At 37.1% G+C, this 22,534-nt stretch overlaps 1 protein-coding gene across 1 annotated transcript; it reads right to left on the bottom strand.

The window, feature by feature from the left end:
- Positions 1-571: 571 nt before the first annotated feature.
- Positions 572-22,171, bottom strand: LOC121415852 (snRNA-activating protein complex subunit 3-like). Its single transcript, XM_041609224.1, has 8 exons — positions 21,769-22,171; positions 20,571-20,684; positions 8,748-8,814; positions 7,878-7,979; positions 7,016-7,242; positions 5,511-5,681; positions 3,549-3,656; positions 572-1,537 (listed from the first exon to the last, which is right to left on the bottom strand). The coding sequence occupies exons 1-8, from the start codon at positions 21,975-21,977 to the stop codon at positions 1,390-1,392; spliced, it is 1,146 nt and encodes a 381-aa protein (XP_041465158.1). The 5' UTR covers positions 21,978-22,171; the 3' UTR covers positions 572-1,389.
- Between the last annotated feature and the right edge of the window lie 363 nt (positions 22,172-22,534).

The following is a 22,534-nucleotide window of genomic DNA, read 5'->3' as shown; positions in this document are numbered from 1 at the left end:
ATCAATGGAAAGCTCCATTATCCCTCATTATATTGATGTGCCACTTCATTGAGGAATGTGCAATTTACCTGAATATGTAGGGCAGAACCAGGTAAATGATTCGTTGTAAGGTAAATGACTCATTGTAAACGGGAATAATCATGCTTTCCAATGATACCAAAGGTGACAATGGAACAATTAGAAATTCATTGCCCCTCAAACTTAAAGAGTTGCAGAGATTTCTTTGTTTTCTTACTATTGTTGTCTTCGTTCATTTTTCCTGATCTTGAACATTTTCATCTCTCCTCTTTCAACCAGAGAGCTCTTTATAATGCATTCTACAACCATCTATTCTGTATTTTTCTCCTAATATTATTCTCTTCTCTCACTCATTGAAATCTTGTCTTCTATTTTGCCCTATAACCTCCATAACACATTTTATATTTCTTCAAAATGTGATACAAAATTGCGAGATAATCAGTATTAAATACAATTTATTAATATATACATACATAGAAAAAACTTCTGTACATGATAAAAAAGTCGTCAATACATGCAGCAAACCTTTTGGGATTTCATCTTTTTTCCTCATAACACAAAACTCGTAAAGTGATCACGTTTGCGATGAAAGCCAGTATCTGAAGATTATTCACCATCAAATTAAAATTCATTGTGAAATAAAATAAAAAAGTATGGTAAAATACATGCATGCGAGATTCCATTTATTATCTGACCTTTATGGGGAAAATGAAATTACAATTAAATTGTCTAAATTAATCTTTAATTTTTACCACAAGGGACACTGGCAATTATACATGTAGATCACTGGACATTATTTCATCATGATTTATCATTTAGGAGTCTATCCAAACAAGGGAGCGAACTGAACAACAATGATAATGATGAATTTCTTGCTGCAAGAAACATGCTATGACTTGGATTTGAACCTAGGACCCTTTGAAAGACTTAAATCAGAACCCCTGGACCACAATGCGTCCACTCTGATCACCTTATTCCATAGGTCACATCTACCTGAAGACCTACATGTATGTGATCAAATTTGTCCATATCGAGGGAGAATATCCTGAAAGGAGCTGTCAGTTTTACATACAGTATATCCAACAGATGAATCATCAGGCACTTGTGTCTCTCAGCAAATTAAAGTCCAAGGAAAGTTGTTAGACCGGACACCTTGTCAGATGGCTAACATTGATAAAACACTCCCCTGAAGAAAAAGATAAACATCCAATACATTCCTCTGCATGACTGGTGTTCAATGAGCACAGTAAATGGCCAAAATCGAGTGACAAGAAAGCAGTATTTTTATCTGGACTCTCATGATGTGCATCTTCAGTTCATCTTGGCCAGTTTATATTCAGTTATCTCAAGACATTGTTCTTGGGTGTGATGTTATCTGAAGATTGATGGGTCTATGTGGCGGTAAGCTTTGAAGTTTCCAAGTTTATTGCCTTTAGTGTCGTAGTGGAACTTGTAGTAGCAGACATCACAGAAGAAACATGGATCAGCAGGCGCTAGAGCATCTTCCTTTGTCATCCATCTTAAAATAAGAAAAAATGTTGTGTTACTAACTACATGAAACAGCACAGGATCCACTTGGGGCAACCCACTACTCAAAATATGATCAATCTATCAATACTATCGATAGTATCACTAAATTTTTGGCACTAAATGTCAAACCCTGATTGCACCATTTCTTGAGCACAGGTTGTATTTGACATCATTGTACGCCATTAAAAAGAACAATATTTATTCCCTGAGGAATATCAATCAACTGGTGACTGAGTTCCTATGGAAATATATAAAGTAACTCAAGGGTATACGTCATCTGCCTAAGAACCAATTGCTTCAGTTGTAGTGAAGTAGAAAATATCTCAAATGTAGCCTTACCATCAGTCAGAAAAATTTTGATGAAATTAAATCTACAACCTTAAAGGTAAATGCTAGTTTTGGTAACGATATCAAAATGAGTTCGTACAGAATCCAATAAAATGACCACCAAAGTGTCTGTTTGTACAAATAAAACGCATGTGCCAAATGATTCTGGAAGAAATTGTGTAATTACTGAGAAATCAGCAAATAAGCACAGGATTCGGGTAGGGCGTCGGGCCCGACGCTCTAAGCAATAATTATACATTGTCCCACATGCGCTTATCTGTGTTGGGGATCTTCGGTGTGAACATTTTTCAGAGTAGATTTCTAGATTTCACAAAGTTAAGTTAATGTAACTGTACCGGATCTAGATCCACGATGATATACTGACAATTAAGCCTTGTTTTACAGACTTTCTCATGAAATCAGTGTTTACTGCAACTACTGGAATTTCTCTTTAAGTATGGGTCTCAATATTGCTACTCTAAGTGAAACACATCTTAGTACAGCCATAAATGACGCTGAAATCCAAATCCCTGGCGATGTTCAAAGATTAGATCGCATTCTCATGTCTCATGTCAAGGATTAGATAATTACCGGGTTTTAAAAGTTTCACACCTCACATTCCAGGAAAACCTTTTTGGTTGCTTTGATCAGAATATAAACTATGAAATGATATCCTGTCAAAATCTCATCTCTCTGTATTTGTTTTTATTCCTTGAACGCTTTAGTGCCTATGTGGCGGCTCAACTACAGCAGTCAAGCATATGCATAAAGTAACTGCATGGACCACATTATTATTGTTATCTCAAAAATAAAACAGCATATTTTCAAGGGTTTTCCATCCATATTTTCACTCTCCTAAACATCTCATTTTGTTAAAATATGAGGCCTCATGTATCATCACTGTGTATATTCAAAATCATTGAAGCTTTCTACCACAGATTTCAAGTGATGAATTTAGCTCTATCCAAACTTTGAATTAAAAAATGGTGCCTTTGATTTGTTCACTGCACATAATGAGAGGGAATACAATTCACAAGTTCTCCACTTGCCTCATGCAAATAAGCAAATTTTCAACGGAGCGTTACAAGTGTCATGACATTCCGTAAAAAGCACATCAGGGCCTATTCACAAATATATGGTGTATAACATCACACAAAGAGTGAGGGCTGCAATTGGATGGCTTCACCCATCAGAACTTGGGGAAAGTGCTTCCAACCAGATCCTCTCACAGCCATACACATGTGTATGACAAATACTCTTTAATTTTGTTAACTTTGTTTATATTCCATTTATGTTAATTGAATGTGGATGGTTGTATCCCCCTCCCCCCCTTCTTTTGTCCTTCCAATGTCGAGCTTCCCCTTATCTTCCCCACAACCCCCCCCCCTCCCCCGTCTTTTAATCTCATTCTCTCCCTCCCTCTTTTTCTCTCTTTCACTTTCTTCCTCTCACTCACTCATAATCTGTGGTATCGCCAATGAACTACATTTCACAGTGTTTTTTATTGTATGAACAATTATATTTTATGCTAATATATGTATTGCTATATCTTATCTGCCATTTTATAAGTGTATATACACTGTGTTTTTTTTTTGCTGTAAGGCCCTCAGTTTGTCGACTGAAGAGGCTATCCTGTTGAAATGAATAGTGAAAATAAATAAACCAATACTCACTTGGCAGTAAGTGTCTTGCAGCCAATGCAGGTGTTCCTGTAGAAAGCTGACTGATTGCATAGGAGTGGGTACTGCTCCAGGTCCTGATGATCATTTTCATCCATGAACCTACAAAAACCATATTGGAGTATCTCCATTATTTAAATGATCAAAACAAGGTTGACACGTTCATACTTTATTCCAACATTTATTTGATGCACAAAATTTTTTAATATGTCCCATCGTCTTTCTCAAGTGACTGACTTTTGAGAGGACATCGTTGGAATAAAGCATGAACGTTTCAACCTTGTTTTTATCATTAACATTGATCCAACAGATGGACTACCTACAGACCGTCTCCATTGTTTAAGGATAGATATCATGGTTTAATACAGTTTGATGAAGAATCAATTTACATTTACAACAATGATAGCTTGACAGACTATATGATAACTCCAAACTTAGAAGTAGGCCATAGGCCATTCCCTCTCTCTTCAATAAGAAATCTATAATTCCCCATAATCCCACTACCATTTCATATCACTTCTTGTTCATTCTAAATCAAATGACCTATGAATTCTGTAACTACCATATCCTTTGTACAGGCGCCAACCAGTACCAGGAGAGATTAAATCAACATATGCAGCAATCCTGTTAATTGTGCCAAAACACAAGCAATTTATTACTGTTACTTAAAGTCATGCTCAAGTATCAATAGGTGCATGATAATCAACTCACCATCTCATTTAACAATAAGGAGTACAATGCATCCCCTGAGCATAATCTGACCAATGCAGTGATTCGGTTTATATCGCAAGCAAATGAGAATTTAAATGTGACTTTTCTTCAAACTAATATCTTTGTGAAACAGCCCACAGGATTGATATCCTGGGGGATTTTTTTTATAGTGGGCACTTGTACTCAACAATTCTGTATTCTGATCGGTCAATTTGTCCGAGAGACAATCCCGTATTTACCAAATTCATTTGGTGAAAAAAATCAAACAGGTAATATGAGCCCCTATCACATGGCTAATGTTTGGTTGTTGTTTTAATGTTGTTGTTATTGTGACATGCATGCCCAGTGCTGATTTCAACCACTCCATATGAGATCACTTTCTATGGCCTAATGCGATTGGCACTATGCAGGATTGTGCAGTTTGGGACCTCCATTTTCTTGATTTCCCCTTATTCTACAATGATATAAGGGCACACTTAAAGGTCAAGTCAACCCCCCAAAATGTTGATATAAATATAAATAGAGAAAAATCAAACTAGCATAACACTGAAAATTTCATCAAAATCGGATGTGAAATAAGAAAATTATGACATTTTAAACTTTCGCTATTTTTCACAAAACAGTGATATGTACAACTCAGTGACATGCAAAGGAGAAAAAAACAAGGATGTCCCTCACTCACTATTTCTTTTGTTTTTTTATTGCTTGAATTCTAGAACAATGCATTTTTACTGATTTAGCATTAAGCACCAACTTCACTGAACCATATAGTATTAAAAAATGTTAATTCCACATGTTCAGGGAAGAATTATTTGTTGTTTCACTAGACAATGAGGAGAAAATTCATATAATAAAATACAAAAGAAATAGTGAGTGGATGATTTCATCCATTTCCTCATTTGCATACCGACCAGGATATGCATATAACTGATAGGTGAAATTAAGCAAAGCCTAAAAATATCATAACTTTCTTCTTTTACATCTGATTTTGATGAAATCTTCAGTGTTGTGTATGTTGGATTTTTCTCTTTTTATGCAAATCTACTTTTTGGGGGGTGGACTTGTCCTTTAAGAGATAAAACCCTTATACAATGCTTGTGCTTACAGAATATGGAAACTATCTACGTTCAGGCTCAATATTCCATTCGGTCTCCAGCCTCATGAACCAGAATGTAGAGATTTAAAATCTGTATTCCAAGAACAAGCAGGGTGAAACAAATAATTGTGGTACTATTTGATGTTTACCTTATGTCTGTGAATGTGATGTTATGTTCACAGTCTCCCTGGTGAACATAAAGATAAGGATAGCCCAGTCTGATAGATAGATCGTTGAATGTTGTCTCTTCCATCTTGGCTTGCTTCATTTGGCCAGAGACGATCACACTCTTCCCCTGAGCAATCCAACGGCGCAATGGTCTATCAGGATGTTAAAGATAAATACCAGTTGTGGTAACGATCTCAAAATGAGTTAGTACAGAATCCAATAAGATTACCACCCAAGTGTTTGTATCTATAGATAAAAAAAAACATGTGCCAAATGGCTCTGAAAGAAAATGTGTAATTGCTGAGAAATTAGCAAAATAAGCACAGAATTCCGTCAAATGTTAGGAATTTTTCCAGGCAATATTAATACACTGTCCCACACATGCATTTCTTTGTTGGTGATCATCTGAATTATCAGTTTTGAGCTAAGACTTTATGTTTTCACAAAGATTAGTTTACATTAATGTACCAGATCTAGATCTACGATAATAAGGTGACAATTAATCTTGATTTCAAAGACTTTCTCATGAAATAATTGTTTGCTGCAACTACTTTATTTTACCTCTAAAGATCATACACAATGTTATGGGCTTAGAAAATCTGCTCGAGTCAACCTTCCAAAAGTGAAATAATCACCAGCATTGAATATTTCACAGGCCAGAATATGCAAACATGTACTATTTACATCTTCTGCATATATCTAAAAAAGATCCATCTTGCACCAAGAAATTTGACTTGGGAAAAATTCAAGTGCATTTGCAGCAAACATTATCAAAGAGAGCCTCGCAAAACATCTTACTATACAACATGAGATGGAAAATACAGTACTTATAAATTATGCATTATAAATATCACCAATTCATAATTGACAGCACTCCTCGAGCAGATTAAAGACACTAATTTTCTCTGCTCATGGATACGTTCAACCACTAGATTTTGAAAAGGCAAACCACAAGAAACCATTTAAAAGCCTAGAACATTGCAAGTAGATGTACATGAAAGGATGAATGCAACAGGTAATATTCCAGTGGCATTGCAAAAAATCTGCAAGTCATAAATCCCCTTGTACTCTGAGCGATTGTCATCGGCTGTATAGGTTAAGCATTCCATGGTGTCAAATTCTCCAGGAAAACTGACAAAGTGTTCATTTTCCTAGCACTGAGGCAGGAGGCTCCTAGAAAGTAAAAAATCATTCACTCACATGGGCTTACTATCCACAGAACCCTATGCATAATACGTCAGTCAAAATTGAAATTTTCGCCCCCAAAATTTCTACTTTCCCTGTAAAAGATCTAGCCCTAAATCATGTAAATGGGCTAGAACTTCATTTCCGACAGTTATACAATATTGAATAGGCATATTTTTAAAACAAAGAGGACAAGATGGCCTCATAAACATCGGTAAGTTGAATCTCGGGGGCGAAAATTTCCACTTTGACCAGAACCCCACTACCCTGGGCCATGCTTTCTATGTTGGGTACTACTTACCCTGTGATGTCCCTAGCCTTGGGATCTCTCATGTCACTGTAGAAGGTGTCCTCTATGAAGATAAAGGATGATTTGTAGAGATCATGGGCACGGGTATCCTCCGCAGTGTCCGGGTTCTCACTGCATTCTCCACACAAGTAGACCAGGTCCATCGGGCAGAGGAGCTTATCCTTCAGGGCAGAGAGAGGAAGGTTAGCATGGACTAACAACTCTCTGTCATGCTTGACCTGGTAGAGCAATAGGATATCATTAATACCTGAGAGATTCAGGGACATCGATATCATGTCAGATAAGAACACCATTAAAGGATTTTAAATTTGTGATGTCATATATCTCCGATGAAACAACCTCATTCTCTCACTCCATCACCATTTTTTTTTGCTTTTCCAGGGTTTCTAAGATGGGGGGCATTTCATCAACATTCGTCATCTGAAGTTGTCAGATCTGACAACTATTCTGGGTTATGATTGGCTGAGAAGCACAGGTGTCCAACTGCTGCTATATGGTAGCTGGTGGACAACGTCAACTAGTCAGTGCTGACAACTTTCATTAAATTGTCCCCTGGCATTTTCGATAGAAAAAATTGCTGTTCAGTAAAACATTTATAGCATTAGCTCTTAATATCAATTTCTACAATGCTGCTTTGTGTTTTATGATGTTTCAATTCATCTGTATTTCAGCTTTAAAATGCTATCAACTAATATAGCCTAATAGCTGGAACACTTTGGTTTTGCCAGGCATATGTCACTCGATACAGTGTAAATATCTGCATCTGATGAGTGATGTTGATCTTTAGGGTTGGGACCAGTTCTAACTCTATTCACCTTTGTGAAGAGAAACCTAACAATCTGAGGTCACTTACCATGCGAGAATGTATTGGAACCTTGTTGCTAACAGTCATTGTTACTGTCAACAAGACAACTGGTTTGGTGATGCTACTGGTAGAATCATTTCTGTACTTATACTGTAATAATGACAAGAAAAAATCAAATTAAAAATTAAAATGAGTTTCAGGTTCATACTTGAAAATATGTCTGAATCATGTAAGAATTATTTTGTTACTGAGGGCATTTACTCAACAAAATGTGATATTCCAATAAATGAATAATGTATAAAATTAAATGAATGTTGTAATTGTAAACTCTTGTAGGACCAAACAAATTTGATCAAGAATAAATTATAATATGGCATGTAAAATTTGATTCCAGAGTTTAATTTGGATCAAGATTTTCAGAAAGCTTAAATACAATTAAGTCTCAGATGGCATCAAGTGTTCATCAGAACTTCAGAATGGTGTGCAGACATGGTCAGGTGGTTTGATAAAAAAAATGAAGAAATGTAAGTAATATGTAACACATGACATATAAACTTTGTTCAAAAAGACATTGAAGATTGAGACAAAGACATTACTCATTTGAATTGCTCAACTGAGAAATATGTAAAATGATGATTGCATATTTATCATCAAATTTTGGATAAAATGTTTCTAGATATAATCTCTCTTTCAACAATAGCAAACAAATAAGGTAAGAAAAAAAAAATTTGGTATTGATGAAAAGAATACTAACTTTGTGGAAAACATCATTTGGAGGTGGTTGCTTAAGCACTGAGCCTAAGACTGTTGAATAGTATGCATAGAAGATTAAAGTTTAATAGTAAAATAGAATCACTGAACTACCGGTATATATATATTTATATATGAGCATGTTTGAGCATATAAGTTCGTACTTACATGATTATATGTCTTCTGCGAGGGAGGTCCACTTCGTCCATATTTAGCGAATGCTGCCACCCTTGATCTGCAGTTAAGACAAAAGTATCACAAATTATTCTAAGAACAAAATTTTTCAAATGGATTCTGATCAGTGACAGGTTTCCACCAGGGAAATCTTCTTCTTCCACAGACAAAAATAAAAAGTCAGGAAAGGCAAAAAAATACTAGCTCAAATTCTCTTGAAGGGAAATTAAAATTTTCATCATGCATTCAAGATTATCAGACCCAAGCGTTTCATACATTTTCCTACGAGAAAAGTGTTTTCAGTTATCACAAACCATTTCAAAATTTGAATCTTTGGCATTTTGTATTACTAGTACTCATCATTTGACTTATCTTCCCTTGGAAATACATGCAAAAAAATATGTAATCTATTTCAATTTCTTAATAGGAGGCTGCGTCAGACCAAAAGACCTTAAAAGATGGGATTTGCTGCTATCCTGTTTGGTGATCAACGATTAAAGGGATAGAGCCTCGTCGATCTGGCGCTGCACAGCGGCTGCAGGGCCCACGATCGATTGGGCAAAGCAAATCTTCGGAGTATTTCATTTCATGTCTATTTCGAACAATTAACTATGGATTTTTTTTTACTTTTTTTTATTTCTGAACTTATGAGCACACTAAATAACTACTTTTTATTTCCTTCTCCTGTGCATGCATAAACCTGTAGATGTATAAGTTACTGAATGCTTTGATGTATTTGATGCTACACTACTGTACCGGCCGTCACCGTCGCCCTCTACGGTTTCGACCACACCACCCCCACTCCCTTTCACTCTTGACCGGGTATTGGTGGCCATATCACCCCTTAGCAGAAAATAAGATGTTTAATATTTTCAGGATAGTCCGAGCGGTAAGACAGTTAAAAAGGGTGAGGTGGAGGGGAGAGATGAAGAGAGAAAAATAGATGGAAATATGAAAGGTGGTGTTTGTGATAAATTATTTTTTTGTTCGTTTCAATCAAAGTATATGATTTTAGAATTACAGGCAATGGAACACTTAAGAAAAGAAGACACAATGGTTTGGAGACAAGATTTCAGGTTCAACAAGAAAAACAAAAATTATAATTTTAATAATTCATCATTCTGTACATCAAACAATTATTTCGCCACTGTTACAAATTGTTATTTCAGATTTATGTATTATCATTAATCAACTCTAATACATGTATTTCATTCTTTATTAATTCTTTAAGATAGGGGACTAATATTTCTATATTTCAAATAAACTTGATAATAAATATCGTTGTTGGTGATTAATCAATAGTTCAATATTCGAATGATTTATTCGGGTATATTCTTAGTTGTTTAAAAAAAAGTACTTGGGAATTAGTTAATTACCTAATTTGTTTAGGCAATAATAAAGAAACAAGAGTTCCGTCTGGCTAGTTCGAGTTGAGTTGTGTACAAAGGTACGTTGGCCAGTTTAAGTAGTTGGGGCCGTGTCAGAAACTAGTCTGCCCCGAATTATGAAAATTCACTTCTATATATGCGCTCAATGCGTACGTGGGGGAAAGCCTATGCGCGTAGCCGCAGTGCGATGCTGTACAGGAGAGCGGCGCGCCTATAGAACCAACGGACCTCGAAAGTTACAAAATCCAATTAAAATGCTTATTTATACAAAAATTGTAACTGCTATAGTAATAAAAACATAGCAAAAGTTTGCATTATTATTTTATACAATGTAATAAGACATTTTTATTTCAATCTCTTATTTGTAAAGACATTTAATTATAATAAACAATTATTTAAAGAACAATATGAGGATCCGTAGTCATCTTTCTTAGTTTGCGCGTGCGCTGTTTGAACTAACAATCCGATCCTAAGTTAACGGCAAAAGAAGTGTAATTTCAACTATTTCGACTTCTTAAGTAATCACAAGTGAGGGATAGCATTTATTAAGTAATTTGTTCTCATTTCTGATACTATACATTTATCATAGGCACATATATTTTATAATAATTCTTTTTGAAGTATTTTTTTTACGATTTATAGTTAGATTATGTGAACCGGAACGGCGCGTCGTTCCGCGTCCGCTTTGTTTACATATAAGAGTGTTCATACAGTGTTTCCAAAACCAAGCCTTTTTGCACTAAGCAAACACGGCTGAATAAAATTATACACACAATCCAGACCATATAGTTCGTGTTCATACTCCAGACATAAAGATAATCAGAATCTCAATTTGGTTACCTTGAAAATATAACTTACAAAGTGAAACTGGTATAGCACAATAGTGAATTACTCGAGTGAGCAGGAAGAGAAAGAGAGAGGGAGACAGACAAGATAAAAAGGTAAATAGAAGTAGAGATATAGAGGGACTCGAGTTGATTCTTAATATAAAATTAGGTAAACTTAAAATCCTAGTTTGAATCAGGGAGAGGCCCGTTACACAGCCTCCTTCCCTCTAAAAATGCGTCCTCGCATTTTAAAACGTACTTGTATATAGAATGCTCACATAATAGAGACTTCATATATAAAAAAAAAAAAAAACACCTTACAGACAAAACTTTCATTTTTGGCAATTAACAAACTCGAATCGCCAAGAATTCCAAATGGCATATTGAACAGTCTATTTGGCAGATACAAGAGATGCTTTTAAGTACAACTTCTTAATTTCCTTATATACAAACTTACATATAACATCACCCGATAGGAACCGTCCTATATCATCATCATTTCATCAATCAATCACCGCCTCACAATCAATCAATCATTTATTCAAATACTCATTAGCATTTCTTCTTCTGCCAAATGTTGACCAATATTCTCTGAGGTGTCAATTCACCTCGAAAAATTATGTCTAATATTTTCGGCCTCCCAATGAAGTCTTTAGCAAAGTGTGCAATAAACTTAGAAATAACATTTATCATCATATTCCTATCAGTGGCGTTACAAAGTTTTAGTTTTGTTTGAGAAAGGAAAGGAAAGAATTAAGAGAACAGCAGGAAGAAGGTGATAGGAAAAGAAGATGACAGAGAGAGCAGAAAACATTCATATATATATATTTAAATGTACATAATAAAATTGACATGTAAAAACTTCACTCGAATTATTGAAACGGAGAGAAAAGAACGAAAGGACAGAGATAGCGTGCGAGAGTGCAAGGAGGAAACGTTAGAGATAGGTTGGAGGAGGCTTCAGAATTTGCGTACCTTATACTCAAAACGAGTATAAAAGCCTCCTCCGGGAAGATGAAGGGTTTCAACAACCCGAGTGACGCTTTCTTTATTCTGTAAGTTATGAAAATAGCTCTGGGACTCGCCGCATGAGTGGGAACTATTAGGATTCTTGGACAAAGAAATCCGACACTTTTCCATGAGCTTAGAAATGTGATCTTCAGGGTCGGTAGTTTGCGTGCTCACATCTTCGAAGACCTCCTCCCACTCGGTCTGTGCTACGAGGCTGATGGCGTCTTCTTCGCGGGCTGGGGTCGGATTCAAGTTAGTGGACTTGGCGACTGCTGGAACATCAGGGAGAGAGGGAGTCGGATTAGTGGATTTGGCGACTGCTGGAACATCAGGGAGAGAGGGAGTCGGAGCGTCTTTCTCGGGTTCTGCGGGGGTAGGAGCATGGGTGTTGGTGGGTTCAGGAGCTGGAGTGTCAATATGAATGGACATGCTATCGTCGTCGGAGTCATCTAAGGAAACCGGATCTTTGATGGGGGAAATCATCTTGGGAGGGGTTAATGAGGGGAGACGGAGGGCTCTTCGGAACTTTGGGAGGGTGGGACGAGTGGGGTGGCGTACTGTAGGATCTGGACTCAAGCTGGTTAAGCGGTTTACTCTTGTAAAGGATCTGGACGTGTGAGGAGGTGTCTTCCTGTGTGGGGATCGGCTCCTGTGATGACGGCTAGCCTTGCTGCCTTTTACTACTTGTCGTTCATGTTTCCTCATCATGTGCCTTCCCAGGACTTCTTTGTGGGCTGTTTTGTAACTGCAAAATTCGCAATCAAACGTCATGACGATCTAAGGTAATGACACAAAGATTTGTTCAGTGTTTAATAATATTTTAGTAAAAATAATCTGGGGGTTGTCTGTTTCTTTGTGGGTAACGCCTATTTCCGTCCAAAGTTCTGTCGGGGGTATCTGTAGCGACAGAGTTCTGAGTGAGAGTTCTTGGGGTTCTTGGTTTCTTCCAAGCGTCGAGTTCAGGTCCATTGTAGGGTTTCAGTCGATCATAGTGTACGATCTTCTGAGGGGTTCGTGGAGATCGCTGAATTCGATAAGTCACATCCGATAGTTTGGTCATAATCCGAAACGGTCCGTCCCACCGGTTTGTTAGTTTCGGACTTATGCCTTTCTTTCGAGAATCATGTCTAAGCCAAACGAATTGGCCAACGGTGTATGTTGCACTATCAGTTCGCCTGTCATAATTTCTCTTTTGTCGTCGCAGGTTTTTGTCACTTTGTTCTGTTACCCTAACGTACATACTGTCCATTCTATTCCTTAGATCATGAGCGTAATCAGTGTGTAGTTCTGAATCAGGTTGCTCAAACGAAAGATCTACAGGATGGGTAACTTCACGTCCAAACATCATCATGTTTGGGGTTTCTTGTATTGTTTCATGTACAGTGCTACGATACGCGGCAGCAGCAAAAGGAATATATCTATCCCAGTCTTGCTGGTGTTTGTCAGGGTCTATCATTGTTACTAGCATGTTAAGCAAGGTTCTATTGAAGCGTTCGACCATCCCATCCGATTTAGGATTGTACGCAGTTGTCCTAGTTTTCCTAACACCTAGAATCTTACAAACCTCCTTGAATAGGTTCGATTCAAAGTTTCGACCTTGATCCGTGTGTATCTCTATTGGTACACCGTATCGGCAAACAAATTCTTCTACCAATTTCTGAGCCACCGTGTGGGCTTGTTCATCACGAATTGCATATGCTTCTACAAATTTTGTGTAATAATCCGCTATTACCAAAATATATCTGTTTCCATCCTCGGTGATGGGAAGTGGACCTAGAATGTCCAACGCAATCCGTTCCATTGGGCTACCACAGCGTCGTTGCTGTAGAGGTGCTTTTCGTTTCGGTCCGTGCGACTTTCTTCTATTACATGCCAAACATTCACGAATAAAGGACCTAACATCCGCCTTCATTCCTACCCAGTAATAGCGCAACTGAGCGTTCTTCAAAGTTCTGGTGGACCCCAAATGTCCACCAAATACACCCGAGTGCAGTTCCTCTAACACTTCACGAATACTCTTACTTGGCAATACTAGTCGCTTCCTAACAGTTCTACCATTATCCGACTCCCATCTTCGGAAGAGAATCCCGTCGTGGATCTCTAACTGTTCCCAGTGTCCTAATAACACCTTCGTTTTGTACGAAAGAGGCGACATTTCCTCTTTAGTCGGTTTTGTACTTTGTTCTAGAGCTTCGATTACCGGCTTGATATATGGGTCTTCAAGTTGAGCCTTTCTAATCTCAACGTTACTTGTGCTTGTCAATTCAATAACGCAAGTCCGACCGATATCCGTATCCGTTTTCACAAGTTCTACATTACAATCCGATTCCCTACCGCATTGTTTACAAGGTCGTCGCGAAAGTGCATCTGCGTTTGCATGGCTTCTACCAGCCCTATGTACTATTTCAATGTCATATGCACATACAACTTCTAACCAACGCGCGAGTTGACCTTCCGGTTGTTTGAAGTTAGTTAGCCATCTTAAGGCTCCGTGATCTGTTCTAACAGTTACATGTCTCCCGTAGAGGTACTGTTTGAAGTGTTTCAAGTAAGTAACTACTGCCAAAAGTTCCCTCCTAGTTACACAATAGTTTCTTTCTGACTTGCTAAGGACTTTGCTTCCGTAAGCTATCACCCGTACATACCCGTCTTGGACTTGAGATAGTACCCCACCGATGCCGTCGTTACTAGCATCTGTGTCTAAGATAAATTCTCCATCCGAGCGAGGATATGCCAAAATCGGGGCAGACGTTAATCTAAGTTTCAGTTCATCAAAAGCATTTTGACAGGCGGGACTCCATCCGAACCGCCCGGCACGGTGCTTCTCAGTAAGTTGATGAAGCGGTTTCGCAATTGATCCGAAGTCTTTCACAAAACGCCTGTAATATGAAGCCAATCCGAGAAAGCTTCTTACTTCTTTCACATTTGTGGGAGTAGGCCAGTTCTTTATAGCCTCGGTTTTTTCTGTCTGAGTAGATATTCCAAACTGGGACACTTCGTGTCCAAGATAGGAGACTTTGGTTTTGAACAAATGGCACTTTTTCGGTTTCAGTTTCAAGTTTGCTTGCCTAAGTCGGTGAAACACCTGTTTAAGCCTAGCGAGTTCTTCAGGTATTGAACTGCCAAAGACGATCACGTCGTCTAAGTATACGAGGAGTGTTTCCCAGTGCAAACCGGCTAGTACCTTGTCCATTAACCGTTCAAAGGTGGCGGGAGCGTTACATAATCCGAAAGGCATAACGTTCCAAGCGTAAAGACCGCCACCCGCTAAGAAAGCGGACTTTTCTTTTGCGTCGGGGTCGAGTCCAACTTGCCAATATCCGCTGGCCAAGTCAAGTGTTGAGAACCAACGAGCACCTGATAATGCATCAAGTGTCTCGTCGATGCGTGGTAATGGGTACGCGTCTTTGATGGTTGCAGCGTTAAGTTGACGATAGTCGACGCAAAACCTCTGTGTACCATCTTTCTTCCTAACAAGAACTATGTTGGAGGCCCAGGGACTATCCGTAGGTTCAATTAGACCTTTGTCTAATAGTTCTGATACTTGTTCGTTAATCTCAGTTCTCTGACCTAAAGGATGCTTCCTAGGTCGTTGTCTAATGGGATGCTGCGTTCCCGTGTTGATTGGATGTTCAACTAGATTTGTTTTCCCAATATCATTGTCTCCTTTGGAGAAGACGTCCTGAAATTCTATTCGCAAATTTGCTATGTCCTGATGATTTTGTTCAGGAAGTTCTTGGGTGCTTCTATCTAGTAGGTCTTGTAAGTGCTCTGGCACTTTGTCGAAATTAGACCTTGTGTACTTTGGTACAGTTTCAACTTCATTCTCATCTACTACTGTTATTGTACCAAGATTAGTGTCTTTCTTAATCACCTTGTTTGACGGTGATGGATTGAAAATTCTAACAGGAATTTCTTCATTCCCTGTTCTCACCAAAGTTCTAGCAACAATTAAACCACTCTGGGTTAGATGGTTTTTGGCTTTGTCCATCTCTACAATACCCAGTCTATTTGGTTTCAATCTATCTTTTATTTTTCCTCTAATTAGGACTTCACGTCCTGCAGGAATGGTTACTGTTTCTGACGTACTTATACGACAGAATAGGGTTTCCCCGTCATCACGTTCACATTCTATGTCTCCCCACTTAGTGGAAAGTTGGAAAGTCGTAAGATCTAACTTGATACCCATTTTGCACAAATTATCTAGGCCTATAATTCCATCATTGCCTATGTCTGCGACTAACAACTTAGTGAATCCGCAAGTGGGGCCTATCTTTAGTTCAAGTGTTACAACGCCGAATAAGGGAAGAGGGGCGTTATTAGCAAGTTTTGCCCTTTTGTTTGATTCTTGCAATAAAGGCCTATCCTTACTTGGGATATTCTCATACACCTGTTTAGATATATAGGACTCAGAAGCACCAGTATCAATCAGAAATCTATAATCATTGTCATGGATCCTAACTTTAACAAATAAACCATTACAGTTTGAGCTGTTGAAAGGAAGTTTTTCTGCGGTCATTCTATCATAGTTCTCACTCGTAGGTGTTGGGGCCGGTTCTAACGTCGGTTTGGGCGCGCCAATGCCCCCATGGGTGGCCCTATGTCGTTTAAATGACCTCGAGGTTGACTTCGTTGTTGTTCATTAGATCGTGCCTGATGAATGTCAGAGGGCTTCATAAAGCAATCCCTTGCAATATGACCAGGTTTCTGACAAAAGTAGCACGTGATTGTTCGAGATTGGTCATTAGTTCTGGCCCGTCTGTTGCCAGAATATTGCGGTTTATCATGCTTAAGCAAAGCTTGTTCTACAGCAATGTCGATTTTTCTCTGCAAGTCATTTTGACTTGTGTCTTCCTTTCCTACAACTCTATTATGAGTGTTCTTTTTCCAAGAACGCTCAGATTCTGTTATCAGAAACGTTTCTGTTGTGATTGCAGCTTCAATCATTTCATCCAAAGTTTTTGATTTGGCATGGAAGATGCCGGTTCGAATTTCAGAGCTCTGAATTGAATCCATGAAGTGGATTTTAGCCAGACGGTCTATTCCGTCAAAGTCAAAATCGGGGTAGGCTTTTGTTGCCAATTCCCTAATATTTCTCCCAAGTTCTTGGAGAGATTCATTTGGTCTTCTTTTGCGACCACGCAGTTCCATTAGGTAACTTTCGGACTGCTTAGAGGAAGAGAATCTTTGGGATAGCCTATTTTTCAAAGCATCATAAGTCCAGTTTGTTTGCTTTCTTTCATTTAGTAACTTCAGGGCTGGTCCCCTAAGACTAGCGGACAAGTATTTGACTGCTTGTTCATTGTTCCAGTCATTGATCAATTTGCACGAATCGAAGTGAGTTTCATACTCGTTCCAATCCGCACTACCGTCATATTTATCGGGCATTATGTTGGGACGTGAGCTGTTCGCGGTTTGATTAGGTTTTGGGTTAGAATTCTGTTCCAGTTTAGGTTTAGTAGGGCTTGTTATGTCCTTTTGAAGTCCAGAAGACTTCGTTTCGTTTTCTTCGTTGGTTTTGTTGGTAGTGGGTTTGTCGTAGTTCAAGGTTATCTCACTATCAATAGAACTCGTATCACTCATTTCTTCACTAGAAGCGTCAGAATCAATGCTTCGCTTCGTTTTAGTTCTTCTAGTCAAAGTAGTCATTTGTTCCATTAATTGGGAAAGTCTTGAGAGAATTCTACTTTGCATACTACGATTATTTCTTGACTTAGCTTTCCTACGAGTGGCTTTTTCAGTCTCAGAATCAGTTGAGTCACATTCTGACTCGATTTTCTTACACTCATTCAAATTCTGTTTAAGTTCAACTTGTTCTCCTGAATTATTTATGATCAATTTGGTAGCATCTTCTTCAGTTCCATTACTTTCTACCTGTATTTCTATCCCACTTCTGACACCAGTTTTGTACCGGCCGTCACCGTCGCCCTCTACGGTTTCGACCACACCACCCCCACTCCCTTTCACTCTTGACCGGGTATTGGTGGCCATATCACCCCTTAGCAGAAAATAAGATGTTTAATATTTTCAGGATAGTCCGAGCGGTAAGACAGTTAAAAAGGGTGAGGTGGAGGGGAGAGATGAAGAGAGAAAAATAGATGGAAATATGAAAGGTGGTGTTTGTGATAAATTATTTTTTTGTTCGTTTCAATCAAAGTATATGATTTTAGAATTACAGGCAATGGAACACTTAAGAAAAGAAGACACAATGGTTTGGAGACAAGATTTCAGGTTCAACAAGAAAAACAAAAATTATAATTTTAATAATTCATCATTCTGTACATCAAACAATTATTTCGCCACTGTTACAAATTGTTATTTCAGATTTATGTATTATCATTAATCAACTCTAATACATGTATTTCATTCTTTATTAATTCTTTAAGATAGGGGACTAATATTTCTATATTTCAAATAAACTTGATAATAAATATCGTTGTTGGTGATTAATCAATAGTTCAATATTCGAATGATTTATTCGGGTATATTCTTAGTTGTTTAAAAAAAGTACTTGGGAATTAGTTAATTACCTAATTTGTTTAGGCAATAATAAAGAAACAAGAGTTCCGTCTGGCTAGTTCGAGTTGAGTTGTGTACAAAGGTACGTTGGCCAGTTTAAGTAGTTGGGGCCGTGTCAGAAACTAGTCTGCCACGAATTATGAAAATTCACTTCTATATATGCGCTCAATGCGTACGTGGGGGAAAGCCTATGCGCGTAGCCGCAGTGCGATGCTGTACAGGAGAGCGGCGCGCCTATAGAACCAACGGACCTCGAAAGTTACAAAATCCAATTAAAATGCTTATTTATACAAAAATTGTAACTGCTATAGTAATAAAAACATAGCAAAAGTTTGCATTATTATTTTATACAATGTAATAAGACATTTTTATTTCAATCTCTTATTTGTAAAGACATTTAATTATAATAAACAATTATTTAAAGAACAATATGAGGATCCGTAGTCATCTTTCTTAGTTTGCGCGTGCGCTGTTTGAACTAACAATCCGATCCTAAGTTAACGGCAAAAGAAGTGTAATTTCAACTATTTCGACCTCTTAAGTAATCACAAGTGAGGGATAGCATTATGAAGGTAAGTAATTTGTTCTCATTTCTGATACTATACATTTATCATAGGCACATATATTTTATAATAATTCTTTTTGAAGTATTTTTTTACGATTTATAGTTAGATTATGTGAACCGGAACGGCGCGTCGTTCCGCGTCCGCTTTGTTTACATATAAGAGTGTTCATACAGTGTTTCCAAAACCAAGCCTTTTTGCACTAAGCAAACACGGCTGAATAAAATTATACACACAATCCAGACCATATAGTTCGTGTTCATACTCCAGACATAAAGATAATCAGAATCTCAATTTGGTTACCTTGAAAATATAACTTACAAAGTGAAACTGGTATAGCACAATAGTGAATTACTCGAGTGAGCAGGAAGAGAAAGAGAGAGGGAGACAGACAAGATAAAAAGGTAAATAGAAGTAGAGATATAGAGGGACTCGAGTTGATTCTTAATATAAAATTAGGTAAACTTAAAAATCCTAGTTTGAATCAGGGAGGGGCCCGTTACACTACATTGATTTGAGTTTAGAATATCACTGCAAAGGTTTATAAATGATAAATCTCATTGGTGTGATAACAAGAGAAAGCGTTGTTTGACATGGTGAAACGTTCTGCTTTTTTAATGTAAATAATATGTTTTTTGTAAAGCCCATAGTATGCTTATTAAATCTAAAAATATCATTCATACATGATGTCACAAAACCACAACTTGAAGAATTCCAACTATCTTTATCAATTTGTTTCTTCACCAACAAACATGGATTTTGCTAACTTTACTGCTTGTATGAAAAGCATCCCAATGACATGATGAATGAATGACCCCTTTACAGGAGTTGGGGCCTTTGACCTATGTAGTTTTGTTGTTTTCGTAGAATGAGCTTATTCTTGTAACTTCTCATAACAACGTTAACAAACAAAGAAAACTGGTAACTAGATTCAAGCTTTGCTTTCTTGATCAATTAAATGGTTCTTACAGTTTCATTAGCTTACCTGTGAGTACCTGTTAGATTAGATAATGGGATGTATGAGCTGGACAGATGATATCAATCAATCAATAATCAACATATTTATTTTATAGGTCTGAAAAAGTGGAACAATTTACCTACAGACATCAGAAATTCGCCAACTTTGAATAACTCTAGGACTAAACTTAAAAAAATAATTACGTCTGGTCCCTAAATTTTGTGATTTGCTTCAGTTTTAGGATGATTGGTTTGACGATTTATTTACTGTTTCAATTGATATACTTAGTATTTTATATGAAATTGCCTTGCCCCCCCCCCCCTGTTTTCCCCAATTGTTTTGTATTGTACTCTGTTTAGACAAGTTTTTTTCATTTATTACGTATTTATTGTCTATATCACGTTGCACTCATCACAAGCTGTGCTTTCAGAGTTGCTACCTTCATTGTTTTGTTCAAGTTCTTAAAATCTATTAATACTTTTATCATTGGAAATAAATGTACTTTCATTCTTTTATTCATTTTCCCTTTGTTCCAAATAAATAGTTCATACCTGACTGTTTGAAGTTGGGCTCCAGCTTCAGGAAGTATACCTTTCTCAATGGTGTCATGGCAATTCAACTTCTTGCTATTCTCACCAGTCACAGAAGAGTGTAGGGTATTAACACTGTCCATAAAGAAAATGAGAATTAAAAAAGGAAAAAAAATATTCAGTAAGACTTTTTTTTAACAGATTACAAAAATTGGTAAGTAACCATGGACTAATTATTGAAATAAATATTACAGATCGTCATTTGAACAGTGAATTTCAGTGAAATTTTTATCTTCACCAAGAGTGGACTAACTTACATGTATACATACATGTAGTTAGGCCAAACTAGCCAAAGTTATGCAAAAGGTTAACAATTAAGATTAAAGGGGAAGTTCACCCTCACAAAAAGTTTATTGTAAAAAAAGCAGATAAATCATAACAATGTAAAATCATAAAGAATATTGCCACTTTGAGAAAAATCAATCAAAGATTAAAGGTATTATTAAACTTTGTGAGCAGCCGATTTAAAAAATTCTCAAACCAAGATGAAACATGTGTACAAGTGCATGTATTAGAATAAACCCTGAAAACAACCACTATTGAGAATGAAAAGCTAAAACTACAAGGCAAACCCCGATTTTGTAATTAGGCATCTTATAGACGCCTAAATACTACACATAAGTGTATGGGATGAAATTAAGATGGTGTTTCCAGTCACTTTATATTTCAATTTTTGAAGCACTAAATAATTATTTTCGAATGCAATTTTTTATGGGCTTCATTTTTGTAACATACAGACACAGGTGACAAGTGTGACCTTCTAGCTCAGATTTTTTAAAAGTCAAACCAATGTTAACCAATCACTTTAAGAAAGTTAGTAGAATTTTAAGTTTGGGTTTTATGACATCATAAACGAGCAGCATTCCCATATGTCAGTATAAATATGACAATATAAAAGGCAAAATTTCAATCTTTAAATGGTTCATGACGACTTATTTTTGTTTTATTTTCATGAACATGTGTGAAATGATTTGTCTACTATTGATATTCTAAAGGTAGGGGAGACCGGGGTTAGTTGGAACATGGGGTAAGTTGAAACATTGTAATTTTCTTTAACACCTGTAAAATAAATACTGCCCTCAATTTATTGCAATAAACACTGTTTAATAGCAATAAATTGAGGGCAGTATTGCATAACGTTGTCGTTACTTAGTCTGACCTGCAAACATCAGCTAACTCCTTGGCAATTTCAGTATCCACATTCAGTTCTTTTGCCACCTCTTCGTGTGAAAGATGTTCCTTTTTGCGGAAATCGTAATTTTCGAGTGTTAAGCAGTCCCACATCTTCGGAAAGTCAGCTACGGCCATCAGAGGTGATCCCCCGGGAACCTCCCCGGTAGGATTTGATACCTTTTCGGTATCGCCCATGCCTGCGACTGCAGAAATAATGAGCAACGCTCTGACGAATTGCAGAACTTGAACCTGAAGAAACCAGTATATTTTGGATGCTACTGTGATGTTTATCTAATGTGACAACGATTTTCCTTCCAAGCTCGCCTTAGAATCTAGTACTTTTTTAAACTAGGTAACAAAATTCACAGATTATAAAAAAATTGACAATTCACGTTGAGCGTGTAAATCGAAGTGTATGGAAAGCTGAAAGCGTAAACATAAACGGTAACATAATAAAGGGGAAGTTCAACCTATGCAGAAGAAAAAATAATGTTTAAAAAAAATAGCAGAACAAATAACAAAAAGAAAATATTGGTAAAGCTTTGAACGCAAAAAAATATCTTACAGACAAAAATTTTTATCTTACAAAAGAATATCATACAGATTATACATGATGCTCCTACTTGTTCTCATACTGGCAATTTATTTTGTAAACAAGTCGAAAATCCTAACATTTCCAGATTTATTTTCATTTCAAACAGGGCAATTCATGTACAAATTGAATATGAACGAACTGCCAAACATATTGAATA

This window comes from Lytechinus variegatus, chromosome 5 (assembly GCF_018143015.1).
Source record: "Lytechinus variegatus isolate NC3 chromosome 5, Lvar_3.0, whole genome shotgun sequence".
Lineage (NCBI taxonomy): Eukaryota > Metazoa > Echinodermata > Echinoidea > Temnopleuroida > Toxopneustidae > Lytechinus > Lytechinus variegatus.
The sequence above is the reverse complement of the archived record's forward strand: the minus strand, read 5'-3'. Positions and strand labels throughout refer to the sequence as shown.

What these genes read in the sequence shown, in the direction of transcription:
- LOC121415852 (XM_041609224.1), bottom strand. Translation starts at nt 21,977, where the DNA reads ATGGGCGATACCGAAAAGGTATCAAATCCTACCGGGGAGGTTCCCGGG. An exon ending in TTCCAATACATTCTCGCATG is followed by an intron (nt 7,243 to 7,877) that starts GTAAGTGACCTC and finishes TTGCTCTACCAG; the next exon opens with GTCAAGCATGACAGAGAGTT. An exon ending in TGCAAGACACTTACTGCCAA is followed by an intron (nt 1,538 to 3,548) that starts GTGAGTATTGGT and finishes TCTTATTTTAAG; the next exon opens with ATGGATGACAAAGGAAGATG.